The 12,537-nt window shown below is 54.0% G+C and overlaps 3 protein-coding genes across 5 annotated transcripts; 1 reads left to right on the top strand and 2 right to left on the bottom strand.

Annotated features, from left to right (window-relative positions):
* Positions 1 to 596: 596 nt before the first annotated feature.
* LOC104566148 (transmembrane protein 140) lies at positions 597 to 1,096 on the bottom strand. Its single transcript, XM_010212903.2, has one exon. It carries the CDS (start codon positions 1,086 to 1,088, stop codon positions 597 to 599), a length of 492 nt encoding a protein of 163 aa, XP_010211205.2. The 5' UTR covers positions 1,089 to 1,096.
* A 2,678-nt stretch (positions 1,097 to 3,774) lies between these two features.
* CYREN (cell cycle regulator of NHEJ) lies at positions 3,775 to 4,431 on the top strand. Of its 3 annotated transcripts, none has more exons than XM_088532980.1 (3): positions 3,775 to 3,895; positions 3,959 to 4,045; positions 4,204 to 4,431. In XM_088532980.1, the coding sequence occupies exons 1-3, from the start codon at positions 3,776 to 3,778 to the stop codon at positions 4,429 to 4,431; spliced, it is 435 nt and encodes a 144-aa protein (XP_088389106.1). In that variant the 5' UTR covers position 3,775. The 3 variants fall into 3 exon arrangements, with proteins under 3 accessions (XP_088389106.1, XP_088389105.1, XP_088389107.1); XM_088532979.1 differs by having other exon boundaries at positions 3,775 to 3,906; positions 3,979 to 4,045; XM_088532981.1 differs by having other exon boundaries at positions 3,776 to 3,879; positions 3,979 to 4,045.
* A 1,504-nt stretch (positions 4,432 to 5,935) lies between these two features.
* Positions 5,936 to 6,727, bottom strand: LOC104566147 (transmembrane protein 140). The gene has a single exon (XM_010212902.2). The coding sequence runs from the start codon at positions 6,686 to 6,688 to the stop codon at positions 6,119 to 6,121; it is 570 nt and encodes a 189-aa protein (XP_010211204.2). The 5' UTR covers positions 6,689 to 6,727; the 3' UTR covers positions 5,936 to 6,118.
* Between the last annotated feature and the right edge of the window lie 5,810 nt (positions 6,728 to 12,537).

Genomic DNA, 12,537 nt, shown 5'->3' with positions numbered 1-12,537 from the left:
ACCACCGAGCTTGGGGAAAGAACAGGCCAGGGACTTTGTTCTCAGATGAAGCCTCTCCTCCCTGGTGGCCTAGCGGTATGGGGGCCATGCAGTGGGTGTCCCTTCCTGTGGCACTGCGAACAGATCCAGGCCTGTCCCTGCTACAGGTGTATGAGGGCTTGGGAAAAGGTTGGGGGCTCCAGGAAAAGTCACCCAGCATCTCCTCCCTGGCTGAAGGGAGTAATGAACAGACTGTGTGAGACTAGAGCTGCATGCAAGAGCCTTTATTGTAATGAGGACTCGATCAAACCAGTATCACCATCGGGACCTCGTGGAAGGAGATAAGAGGTGTGCCTAGAGCAGAAGGGTGGAAAGCCAGTGCTGCTCCCCTGGGGTCAAGGATGTGGCGCTGTGTCCCTGCTGCCTGAGGTCCATTCCTTCACCTCTCCTTGCAGGAGCCCTGCTGGCAGCCTGAGTTGAGGGCCTAGGCATGGCTGTGGTGTGTCAGCATGGCTGGACAGAAGTCACTCATCCTACAGGTCAAGTTCTTCCCCAAAGGCGGTAGTGGGAGTATTTTTTTAAATACAGCAAAGCAAGGGACAGCGTCCTACCTGCTTTCAGTTCTTGTGTGTGTCCAACCTGCAGCACATAAAGGCAGTGAGAGCCTGCAGAAGCATAAGGATCAGAGAGAAAACCAGTGCTAGAAAGGCATAGCTAAGGTCAGAGATACAAATCCAATCCCAGACTTGGGACAAAAACAAGAGAAGACCAACAAGAAGCAGGGAGGCACTGAAGAACGGTGTGATCCAAGCAGCACTCCTGGGCAGTCTTTCAAGGGTGTACATCTTAAATGAGATGAAAATAACATAGAACAGGGTGAATACTATAGGTGAATATGCACAAAAAATAGCTAACTTTATTATTTCTGTGTTGATGGCAGTGCCTTCCAGATCTGTGCATGCCAGACACTGTAGCTTTTGAGCTGTCTCATTCCACAGGCAGAAATTGTAGAAACCAAGTCGCTTGTCAGGAAGATCAACGAGGTTGCCAGCTTCCCAGAAGAGGGCATAAAACATCAGGATAAAGGATAACACAGACTTGAGAAACATTGTTGTGCCAAGCCATCTGTCTGCAGGTCTCTGCTGCACAGCACCCCTTGCTTTGCCCATGCTGCCTTCTCCTCGTTTCAAAGCTGCCTAGGAGGAGAGATGGAGGGGGAGACACCATTGACGGGGCATGCTCTGTAGTGGGCTCCACTTTGCTCCATGCCCTCTGTGCCCCTTCCCATGGCACCCTTCTCCCTCAATTGATTTAATCCAGTGCTGTTATTGTCACCCACTGACTGTAGACAGTGGGCAACACCAGGGTCTGGCCGCAGTGCTGGTGACTTTGGTGACCCTCCCAGGCCCTATTTCCCTGGAGAGACCCCATGAGGACACTAGCCCCTCTCCTCCATCCGGACAGTATCCGGGAAGAGCCTGACCCTGCCATGACATTGGGTGCACTCCTACTCTGTCCTGGGGGAACCTGTGTGACTCTTTCCCATGGTTTTCCATATAGCTCTCTGTCTGTTCTTCACTGTGTTCTCTCTTCCTTAAGGCTCTTCCATTTCCAGGAGGGCACAGGGTAAGGTTAGGATCAGGCCAACTGTGGGGACTTTGTTCAAACAGGGAGATTACATTACAGACACTCTGTCTCCCTTCCTGCCCTAATGCCCCAAGCTAGAAACTCGTGCATTGCAAAGAAGAAAAGCAGAAGTAGTAGATGTTCGTCTTTGTTTTCATCCAACTCCTGCAAACCTGTTTTAATGAATTCTTTCAGGAAAAGAAACTGCTTTCCCAAACCCCGTGTGGCATTTTCTGTCACAAATAAGAGACCCACCAACTGAAGTGCTGCTGCCAGATGTGAAGTGAAAGAGGAAAGCAGGAAATGCCCTGCACAGGATAGCAAATGGACAACAACCTGCAGAAGTACATGCATTTCTCCCAACTCCCCCCTGTCTGCAATACTCCTTATGTGAGTAGCAGGGAAGGCAAGATAGAGCAAAAGAACAATTAAAGATTGGAAAGGCTCCAAAGAAAATCCCAAAGGAGACAGTTACAGGTGACTGTCAGGCTGCTGAGGGCTAAGGCTTACAGAGAAAATTTGTACCTACTTCTGCTGGTTTGCTCCTTTTTGCAGATTCTGTTGATGTGCTGAAGAAGCTGCTCTCAAGTGGAGGGCAGGGATGTACGTGACTGCTGTAGTATTTAAAGGTCTGTTCCCACCCTGCTTTCCATTTCCTTTGGAGCACTACATGACAAGATTGCATCAGCCTGAGAGAGTTGCTATTGTTTCTTGTAAATATTACCTGTTTCAGAAAACCAACACCATATTAAGAGGACATTTTCTTTATTCGAGTGCCAGAGGCACGAGGAATAGGTCCTCCTGTTATGCGTGATGTGAGTTGCAGTGACTAAAGCGTATATTTCTCTATTAACTACACGGTCCTTCTGTTTCTTAGAACTAATTACAATATACCCTGTCCTCACACACATGCGCCTTCTGTCCCTTTGGTGTCCCTGGTGGCCTTTGGAGACCCCTGATGGTCATCTTTTGGTGTCTTTTTGATTCACTCCATTAACTTACTTCCATATATGGTCTCATTTTGGCTCAGGGAGCCCTGTTTTGGCCTCACTGTCCATTTTCAGCTGGTTCCTGGAAGATAAGGTGTGGGGTGGTCCTTATCTTTGTCTTCAAGCAGCATTTGCTGTTTGACCATATCATGATTGATGATGACCTCTCTCATGATGTACCAGCAACAGCAGCAAAAATAATGTCCTTGGGTGTGTTCTTGTCTGAGGCTTCTTATAACAATAGCAGGGTGGTCGTCAAGAGAGAGGCCAAGATCTGACCTTGAAAATCCGACTTGGTAGAACAAGATATTCAAGGGTGTCAAAGGGGGGAGCCTTTCGAGTAAAGCGTGGTTGAAGTGGATATGGATGCATTTCCTGACAGCTGGTTTTAAAACCTTCAAAAAAGTTTCACCCTTTGCCACCTGCCCCATGGTTCTGACCACGTGATGGAATGTTTGGGAGATCAGGCTACAGCACAGTAAAACCATAACATTGTCCTGCTGTGGTTTTTCCCTGGAGGCTGAGCCTACTACTATTAAGGACGTAGCCTTTGACCGCAGTGCTGCTCAAGGGGGCCACAGGGGACAGTGTGTCTCCTTGGCAGGAGAGACTGAGGCTGTGCAGTGGATCCCTCACTGACCAAGTGCCCCCAGCCCGATAGGCTTAAATGTCAGCTCCTACTCTGCCCTTTTGCTGCTCCAATGGCTTTGCTGGGAAAAGGGCTACTGGCACCTGCAGAAATCGTCCCTGGCAGTGGAAGAGATACAACCAGCCCCCCCCAAAAGTGACTGCAAACGAGGAAGCCCTCTTGGTTGAGAGGAGAATCCCAAAGTAAAGCTCTTCCCTCACCACGTGACGTCCTTCTCAAGGAGGAAATTGCATGAGAAGTGACGCAGTGGCGCGCATGGGTTTATTCGCCTAGATAAGGCTGTGGGAGGGAGCGAGTTGCTCCCAGCTCTCGCAAGGGAGTGACAGACAAAATGGGCCCAGGCTCTTTGTGGAGGTCCGCGGAGGCACCGGGCGGCAGCGCAGGAGAGCTGTGTGGCAGGTGAGGGCACTTCCCTCCGTGGAGCCGGTGAGCTCAGGGACCAGCACCCCCGGCGGTGGCCATGACCTCTGCGGAGCGGAGTGGATGCCCGGAGCCCCGCGCAGACCCCCCCTCCTCCGGCCCCGTGCACAAGATGGCGGCAGGCAGGCGGCGGCTGCTGCCCGCCTGGATGGCGGCGGCGGAACAGCCTGCGGCACCGGCCGGGCCTCCCCCCACGGCAGCCCGGCGGCGCCGGCGGCAGAGGCAGGGGCAGGTGGTGGCCAGGTAAACCCTGTCGTGCACGCCTGGGGCCGCGGCATCCGGGCTCTCAACTGAGCGTCTCCCCTCGCTCCCCAGGGCAGCAACCATCTACTGCATGACCGAGGCGGAGCTGGTGGACGTGGCCCTGGGGGTGCTGGCCGAGGTGAGCCCTGCGGCCGGAGTGTGCTGGCCCTGGCCCCTCTCCTCGCCGCAGCTGCTGGGGGAGGGCTGTGGGGCTCTGTGCCCCAAGCACCTGCCTTGCAGCGGCCCCCAGCACTGGGGGTGATTGCAGCAGGGCCCGACTTGTCTCCCCTTGGTCAGAAGCTGCAGCGCGAGCAAGCGCAGGAGAAGGCCTGGTCTGCAAGGGAGGAGGAGCAGGACAATCCAACGCCGAGCAGCCCTACCAGCAGCGCAGCCAGCATGGAGGAGCGCAGCAACGGCAATCCATCGCAGCCATCCCCTCCGCACACTGGTGCCGAGAAGCCTGGCGGACAGGACTCGGAGGACGACGATGTTCTGAAATATGTCAGGGAGATCTTTTTCAGCTGATGCCTCTCTCATGAGGCTGCCCCAGCTGCCTCATGTCTGCAGGCAGCTGGAGCAGTGAGGGTGAGGCCGTGGGGTGGCCACACATTGGCCGCGGCCTGTGGTCTCTCACCACAGGGCAGGGACGGGGCCTGTGCTGGCCAGGGGAAAGGGGGAGCTCCTTCCTCACAGCATGAGCTGGGACCGGCGGGTTTGGCCCCGGGGAAGGGTGTATCCTTTGTGCCTGACACCTCAGAGTACAGCCAGATTAAAGGAGGTTACAGAGACTTTTGCCTGTGAAAGTCCCTTTGCCAGGTAGATGCTGGGGCAGGAAGGGAGCAGGGACTCCCCAGCCTTGGTCTCCAGAGCTGGATGGTTGCTGATTGGATTCAGCCTGAACGCTGCGGCCCTGAGGCTGTCATCTTGCGGGGCTGTCCTTACCCTTCCCAGTGCTGTTACAGAAGGGTCCTGGAGCTCACTTGCCTTTGCTGTCCCTCCCTGACGGCTGGTTTGTGACCTGTGCTTGCGAATCCTGGTACTGAATTTGCCCCCAGCCCGGGACAGCCCCCCTTCAGCTGGATGTGTGGGTGGGAGCAGGTTAATGGGGGACAGGGACCATCCTAAGGCACCTGTGGCTGCTCCTGCTGTAGGGTGTATTGGGAGTCTGGGGTAGGCTTGAAGGCACAAGGCAAGCACACCCTGGAAGGGAGTAATGAACAGAACACACAAGGCTCAGGCAGATATGAATAACAGCAGAGTATTGACATGAGAAATCAATCAAACCACTGCCACAACTGTGCTCTCATCAAGATCCTACAGAAGGAGAGATGAGAAGATGGGTGCGCCCAGGAAGGACAGAGTTGACAACTAGTGCTGCTTCATATGAGGTTGCCAACAGCTCGGCAGCCAGCTGCTTCTGCGCAGGACTGGTCTCTGCTAAGGGTCTCTGAGGCTGCTGGAGTACTGGGCTCAGCTGCATAGTGTCAGTGAGAGCCTGGGGGTCTGCACCAAAATCCAACTTGAGTCCTCAGGAAAGCTATCCTCATCATGGCTGTGTTCAGCCAATGATTAAAATGCCCTTCAGGTGCCATGTTGCTCCTGGATTTGGACAAGAGCCACCTCATCCAAATAAACCACAGAGTCGCCATGTAACTCAGCGTTACTCCAGCCGATGAAGTTCAGGTGCTCCGGTTGAAGAAAGTGTTTCCACTGCACACCTGGGGCTTGCACAGCTGTGATGGCAATGTGAAGACAAAGTTCCTCTCTCATGTTTATTTCTAAGAAGCCTCTGGTTATCCAGGAGGTGGAGAAGCAGCTGAATGTCTTTGGAAAAGTCCAGGAAAGTAAGCCCGTTTTGCTTCTCTGGCTGCCTACACTAGGCAAGATACTGCCTGATGGACATATCTGCCTTGTGTTGGGTCTGATCTTTGCTGTCCTCAGGGTCATGGCCAGTGTCTCTGTGGTGCCATGCTCCAGGCTGCGGTGTGTTATGTGCTGCCATTCCCAGGAAGCTTCCACATTGCTGTTGGTGTCTGCTGCCCATTTGCTGCCGGATTGGTGCCAGTGCCTGCCTGGCAATCACAGCTCTGTGTTGGAGCATGGTTGGACATGAGCACTTGGACTAGAGATTAAATTTCCGCCAGTTACAAAAGCTGTAGTGCTAATATTGTTCTAAATGGGGCAATTCCTAGCTTTTGCATCTTCTTCACTTTCAAATCTCAACAAGGAAAGGGCTCTGACATGGGTACTTATGCCGGGCCCATCTAAGATACGTAGTGGCAGTGAATATCTGGAGCAGCAGCAGAGCCTGAGCCCCAAGCAGTGCCAGGAAGCCCCCAGTGAATTCAAAGAGGTGAATCCAATGTGAGGTCTGGAAGAGGAATGTACCCAGGCCTCCGGACAGTATCATCAGCTTGATGACAAGTATGATGAGAATCGCCTTCCAGCCCTCTGTGTCTTCCATGAACTTCACATGTGCAACAAAAAGGGGGTAAAAGATGTTGAAGACCAGGCAAGAGTACACACAAACCCTGGCTACGACTATTCCTGGTAGGCTGATGCCAACCACCTGCAGATGCCTGTACTGCAGGCACTGCAGCTCCCCGGCTGTCTCGTTCCACAGGCAGAAGTTGTAAAAGCCGATACGCTTGTCAGGGAGATTGACCACGTTCCCGGCTTCCCACAGCAGAGCATAAAACATCAAGACCAAGACCCCTGCAGCTTCCAGGAGGATCAATATGCAGAGCAGGTGCCCCACACACCTCTGTTGCAGCAGGCCCATTCCCTTGCCCGTGTGCTCTCTTGATACCACCGTGAAGTCTGTTGTGAGGGCACGCCCTGCAAGACAGGAAGGGGGGAGACCCCTTGGTTATTGCACATACGCTAAGGTGAGTTCTGCACCTGTGACTCCCCTTGCACATGGAGTGAGAGTGCCTCTGTCCTGCCCCTAGGTCAGGGTCACCCACCTGAAGCCAGAACCATGTCAATTGCTCCTGGCCAGTGGCTCGGACAGGGGAGTGAGAGGGTTCTGAGCATTATCCTTCCTGCACTCAGCCAACTGCTTGCAGCCTCGTGGAGCAAAGGGCCCTGGCATGGCCAGTGCTCACCTCATCCCATTTTGTCAGGGAACCTTGGCTCTGGAGGGAAGGATTAGACCAGAACATGCCTCTGTTAAAGCCATCCTGGCAGAGTGGTTGAGTGCCCCACAATGCAGGAAAGCAGAAGGCTCGGACGCACCCTGCACATGCCACAGTGTCACACAGGCCAGGGCAGGCATGGCAGCAAACTGGCCTCTGCGCAGTGAGGGCAGGGAGAGGAACAAAATGCTGCTATCTGGTGAGGGTTAAGAACTATGCTGGGAAAATGTTTGTCTTTCATGGCTGGTTCAACAAGGACATCCCTTGTGATCTTTGGACAAGTGATCAAAACACAGGCATGCACAAGTCAGAATGCTGTCTTGGGACACCCAGTGCCACTGGTGCCCTAGCTGGACATGGCATGGCTGGTCAGCCCCATGCAGAGCCCACCTGTGGTTCCTGCCACCACAAAGGGTTCCCTGGATCTACTCACCTTCCTCTTGAGGGCCCAGCCCCAGGGAGATGGGTGCTGTGGAGTCAGATGGGCCTTGTGCCACTCTCCTGCTCACTCCTCTGGCTGCTTGGCAAAACTGGCTCCTTGCTTCTCACCTGGACACGTGGCTTGTTTTCAGCAGTGCTCCTGTGGGCTTCTGCTTCAAGCTGAAAAACAGGGTTGTTGAATCAGGACATTGTCTGCAGAGCACCATGGCATCAACAGCTGGCTGTCCCAGTCTGCACAGAGACAAGGAGCTTAGAGACTTCACCCTGAGGTGCTCTCTGCCCTTTCCTCCCTCTACGAAGCAGCATCTCCTGTGTATGCTTTACCAGCACACAACGGCAGCCCCACTAGCTCCACTCCACTGGCCACTACCCATGGTATATCATCCCACACTACACTGCCACACTACGCTGCTTGCATTCCTGCCTCACAACTGCTTGTGGGCTTGGTTACAGACTCTCTAGCTTTTTCAGAGTGCCACGAGAGACCCTGCTCACATCTGCAACCAGCACCTGGCTGTGTTGCTGGTAGCTGGTCCCTTCCTCATCTCCCTCTCACTCCTGTCTCCCAGCATGCTGGGTATCGCTGCCTAGGTTTAATGTGCATGGTGCTAAAGCTCCTCTGCCCCAAATGTCCTCATCCCCGCAGTAACATAGCCAGGAGAAGATGGAGAGGGTCACAGCATCCAGGCAGCAATCTGTCCCCATCCAGTAGCATTACCTCACTTCTTAGCGCCTCCCTTGGAGACCTTCTGGACAGGTCTGAAGGCCCCACGGCGGATCTCCGTTGCTCTAAACCTGTCATATGCATAAAAATAGACCAGGAAAATGTCACTAGCACTGTCTAAACCTTACTGCAGAATGGGACCTCCTGTATGTGGGAGTACTTTGACTAGGGTTACTCAGACCTCTTGCTCCCATTATCTCCCCTTGGTTTGTCTGTCTTTACACCCTCTCTCCTGCATACAGTCATTGCTACCTTTCCTCTCCCCGTCCCCACAGGGTATCATGCCTTATGATCCTGGCCCACTCACCCATGCGGTTGGCATCCTGCCTTGCAGTCCTCACAAGGAGTCCAAGAATCACTTTGAGAGAGCTCTTCATTAGTTCACCAGGTTTGTAATGATTAACACCAGACTCAAAACTATGACCTGTGATGTTCAGCCAGCTCTCAGCCCCTGCTGACCAGCCAGTTGTTACTGTCATGAATCTCCAGCCTCACTTCCAAAGAAGAAAGCTTATATAAACAGAGGCTTTTGTTCAATCAGCTCTGATTACTTTTTTTTTTAAACCGCTTGGCCCAGGCACAAAATCAATTAGAAGTTGTCTTTTTTGCACATGTTTGCCAGAAAAGAAAAGGGAGAATTAAATTATTGCAAGGTCCATGGAATTATGTCACAGGGGTAGAGGAGAGACGCCTTAAGACGCCTGGGCTGACAGAAGGGCTATTATGTGATCTCTGCATTTATGAGCCCCTCAGAGAAACCCCAAGGTTTCTCTGCCTCTTCCTCTCCTTTGAGCCCCCAGCCCGTACGGCTGTACCTGCTTTGCCAGTAATGCCATGCCTTCACTCTTACCCTGGGAGCACTGCAGACATTTCCCTCTTGGCTTCCTGCTCCCTGCCCAGCCCAATATGTGCCCAGGTATGAACTGTGATAGGGACAGAAAGCTTCTGGTGCCAGCAACCGGTACTAGCTGGGGCCGGGAGCGCATAGATGGCCTGGAGGCTGCATCACCGTTTGGCTGCGAGCGTGGAGAGGTGGCACCCTGCCAGCAAAACAGCCTCTGGGAACTAGGTGGCGTGATTCGGAGCGCTGCTCGGAGGCAGCCTGGCTGGGAAGCGGGGGATAAACAGGAAAGAGCTGCCAGCCGGTGTCCAGCCGGGGCCTTTCCCAGGCATCGGAAGTCCCCCTGCCTCATAAGAGCTGCCTGTGCCTTTGGGCAGGGGAGGTTGCAGCTCTGCCTCAAAGGCACCATGAAGAAGAGCGCAGCGCAGCGAGCCCAGCCTGGCTCCCCTCTCCGTGCGTTAGGGCAGGCATCATGCGAAACACTGAACATCCCCATGGGAGCCCATGCCCCAGTCTCCAGAGCACAGAGAGGCACCAGGCACACATCCCACCTGGGGTGCCTGGGCTGAGCCACCGGTTGAGCACAGGGTCACGGGCAGCGTGGGCTGGGAAGCCCACAGAGAGCTCTGGCCAAGGGATCCAGCCCCGGGAGGCTCGGGCTGAGGCCCTAAAGGTCACTCAGCAGGAATAAACAGCTGTGCGGGGGCGCGTGACCCAGCCGCGGTAGACAGGCTGTGCCCCGAGCACCAAGGGGAACGGCTGGAAAGCTACTTGAAAAGCTACTTTCTTTCTTACTGAAAAGCTACCAGAAAACTTAGATTTCCTGCATTTCCCCCCACCCCTGCTTCCCCAGCTGCTGGGAAGCTTAATGCCATGCAGGAGCAGTGGGAAAGGGAGGTAGCTCTGGACATTTAACCTTTCCATTAACCCACTCACCTCTTGCCAGGATCCTTTGGTTAAATCTCCCCTACTCTGGCAGGATCCGCTCTTTCCCCAGCTGCGGGACAATCTCAGGTGACAAAGGGCCACTAATAAGCTGGTGTTTGGTGGCAAACGGCAAGCAGCCAGCGGCAGGCGGACGGGCCACTTGGCACTGCCCGGCGGCTGGAGAGGGTCCTGCTCCCACCCAGCCCTCTGCTGCCTGCGAGGCCACCTCTTCCCAGGCACGGTGAGACTGAAAAGGTGGGGGACCCCTCAGGAGGGGCTACTCACAGCGTGGCCATTGTGCTGCATGCTGCTTCTGAAGCCAAAACACCGCAAAGGGCCAAGGTCCGTCCTGCCGAGCCGGTCGTGTTGTCTGCCAGCAGCACGTAGCAAACGGAGCTCTTGTTGTTGTCCCAGTTATCTGGCCACGGTTTCTCCGGTTTCTGTTTCGGTTTTGAGGCCTATGAAGTCCTCGTGCTTTGCTCCTCCCCACTGTTGCTGCTGCGTCAGCTGAATATGAGGAAGAAAACAACCCAAACGAGCCACTGCAGTCCAAGCTGGGTGCAGATTTGTACTTCTTTTTTTTCTGGCCTTGATACCTTGATAACTTGGCCTTGACGTGATTAACTGAGAGAGCTGAGTTCGCTTGGGGAAACCTTTGATCCTGGAGCAGTTTGGGCACCAGCGGGCATGAGACCTGGTTGTTTTGTCCAGGCACTTGGGTAGGGGAGTACGTCCAGTCCAAGGCAGTCGGCACTATCAGAATTCCCTGATGACCTTGTCCTTCCCCCACTTTTGAATACTGCTCCCCGCCCTCCGCCCCGTGCTCGCCTCGGCCGCCCTCGCTGCGGATGTGTCGCTGCATGCACGGTGCGGGAGAAACGGCGACCTGCGTGCTGCGACGGCAGGAAACCTGCTGCCCCGGCCCCGCCTGAAGGGGATGTGTGGCCCTGGCTGCCGCTCACCAGCACATTGTGTGCCTGTTGGTGTGCACAGCTCCCCCTCCTTGGTCCATTAAGCCACAGCGCCCCTTCTCCACTGGTAAGAGCTAAGGAAAATCACCCAGCTCAGGCAGCTGGTGCGGAAGTGTGACCTGCTAGGCTTTTCAGAGGCTACATTTCCCTCAAAAAGCTGTCATGTGCCTCAAGCCAGTGCTCCTCGGTGAGATTAGTGGGTGGGTAAGCACTGTGTGTTCCCTGCTGCCCCAGAGCCCAGAACAGAGACATCCAGAGGGCCAGAGGGTGGGCAAGGAAAGGCCATGCTTGCATCTCCAGCCTCCTTTTTTGAGTCCTTGGTGAATCACAGAATCGGAGAATGTTTGAGGCTGGAAGGGACCTCTAGAGATCATCTAGTCCAACTCCCCTGCTCCAGCAGGGACACCTACAGCATAGGGTGGCATCCAGATTGGTTTTGAAGATCTCCAGAGAAGGAGACTGCACAACCTCTGTGGGCAGCCTCTTCCAGGGCTCTGACACCCTCACAGTAAAGAAGAGATAGAACTTCCTGTGTTTTAATTTGTATCCACTACCCCTCGTCCTGTAACTGAACACCACCGAGAAGACTTTGACCCCATTCTCCCTACATTCACCCCTCAGGTACTTGTACCTGTTGATCAGATTTGCTCTCAATCTTCTCTTCTGTAGGCTAAACGGACCCCACTCGCTTAGTCTTTCCTCATACAATAGACGCTCCAGTCCCTTAATCATCTTCATGGCTCTATACTGGACCTTCTCTTGAAGTTCCACATCCCTCTCATACTGTGGAGCCCAGAACTGCACCCAATGCTCCAAGTGCGGCCTCACCAGAGCTGAGTAGAGGGGCAGGATCCACTCCCTCCACCTGCTGGCAACGCTCCTCCTGATGCAGGCCAGAATCTCATTGGCCTTCTTGGCCACAAGGGCACGTTGCTGACTCATGATTAATTTGTTGTCAACCAGGACTCCCAAATCCCTCTCCGCAGAGCTGCTTTCGAGTAGGTCAACCCCTAATCTGTACTGATGCCTGGGGTTATTCCTCACCAGGTGCAGGACCCTGCACTTGCGCTTGTTGAACCTCATGAGGTTTCTCTCTCCCCAATTCTCCATCCTGTCTAGGTCCCTTTGAATGGCAGCACAGCCCTTGAGAGGGTTGGCCACTCCATCAGTTTGGTGTCATTGCGAACTTGCTCAGGGTGCGCTCTGTGCTCTCCCCATAGTGAATGGGTGAATGTGCTCTCCCTTAGTGAATAAGTTGAACAGGTGGGCCCAGTGCTGACCCCTGCGGGACACCACTGACCACCGGCCTCCAACTAGACACACTGCCAAATGAGCAGAAATGAACACTAGGTTCAACAAGAAAAGATATTTTAGTCCTGCTATTGTCTGTAGTTGCTGAAGGGAGTGTATGCAGTGGCTGTCTGTGGCATGCAGGCTGTTGAATGCTTTGATGGCTGCACTTTCCACAGCTTTTTCTTGAAGAGGTGGAAAAGTTAAATGCCCTAAAATGAAAAATGAATTATTATTTTTTTTGGTAAGTGGCCAGAGGAGAGAGTCCCAGGCTAAGCTGAGGCAGGAAGATGAAGTAAA

Source organism: Tinamus guttatus, unplaced genomic scaffold (genome assembly GCF_059628265.1).
Source record: "Tinamus guttatus ecotype Peru unplaced genomic scaffold, ASM5962826v1 Tinamus_guttatus_pri_ptg000472l, whole genome shotgun sequence".
NCBI lineage: Eukaryota > Metazoa > Chordata > Aves > Tinamiformes > Tinamidae > Tinamus > Tinamus guttatus.
This window is presented reverse-complemented; position numbering and strand designations above follow the sequence as displayed.

Bases quoted from the DNA above. Each gene is read 5' to 3' on its own strand.
- LOC104566148 (XM_010212903.2), bottom strand. From the start codon at position 1,088: ATGTTTCTCAAGTCTGTGTTATCCTTTATCCTGATGTTTTATGCCCTC.
- CYREN (XM_088532980.1), top strand. From the start codon at position 3,776: ATGGCGGCAGGCAGGCGGCGGCTGCTGCCCGCCTGGATGGCGGCGGCG. The intron at 3,896-3,958 runs GTGGTGGCCAGG...CTCTCAACTGAG, and splicing joins GGCGGCAGAGGCAGGGGCAG to CGTCTCCCCTCGCTCCCCAG. The intron at 4,046-4,203 runs GTGAGCCCTGCG...CCCCTTGGTCAG, and splicing joins CCCTGGGGGTGCTGGCCGAG to AAGCTGCAGCGCGAGCAAGC.
- LOC104566147 (XM_010212902.2), bottom strand. From the start codon at position 6,688: ATGGGCCTGCTGCAACAGAGGTGTGTGGGGCACCTGCTCTGCATATTG.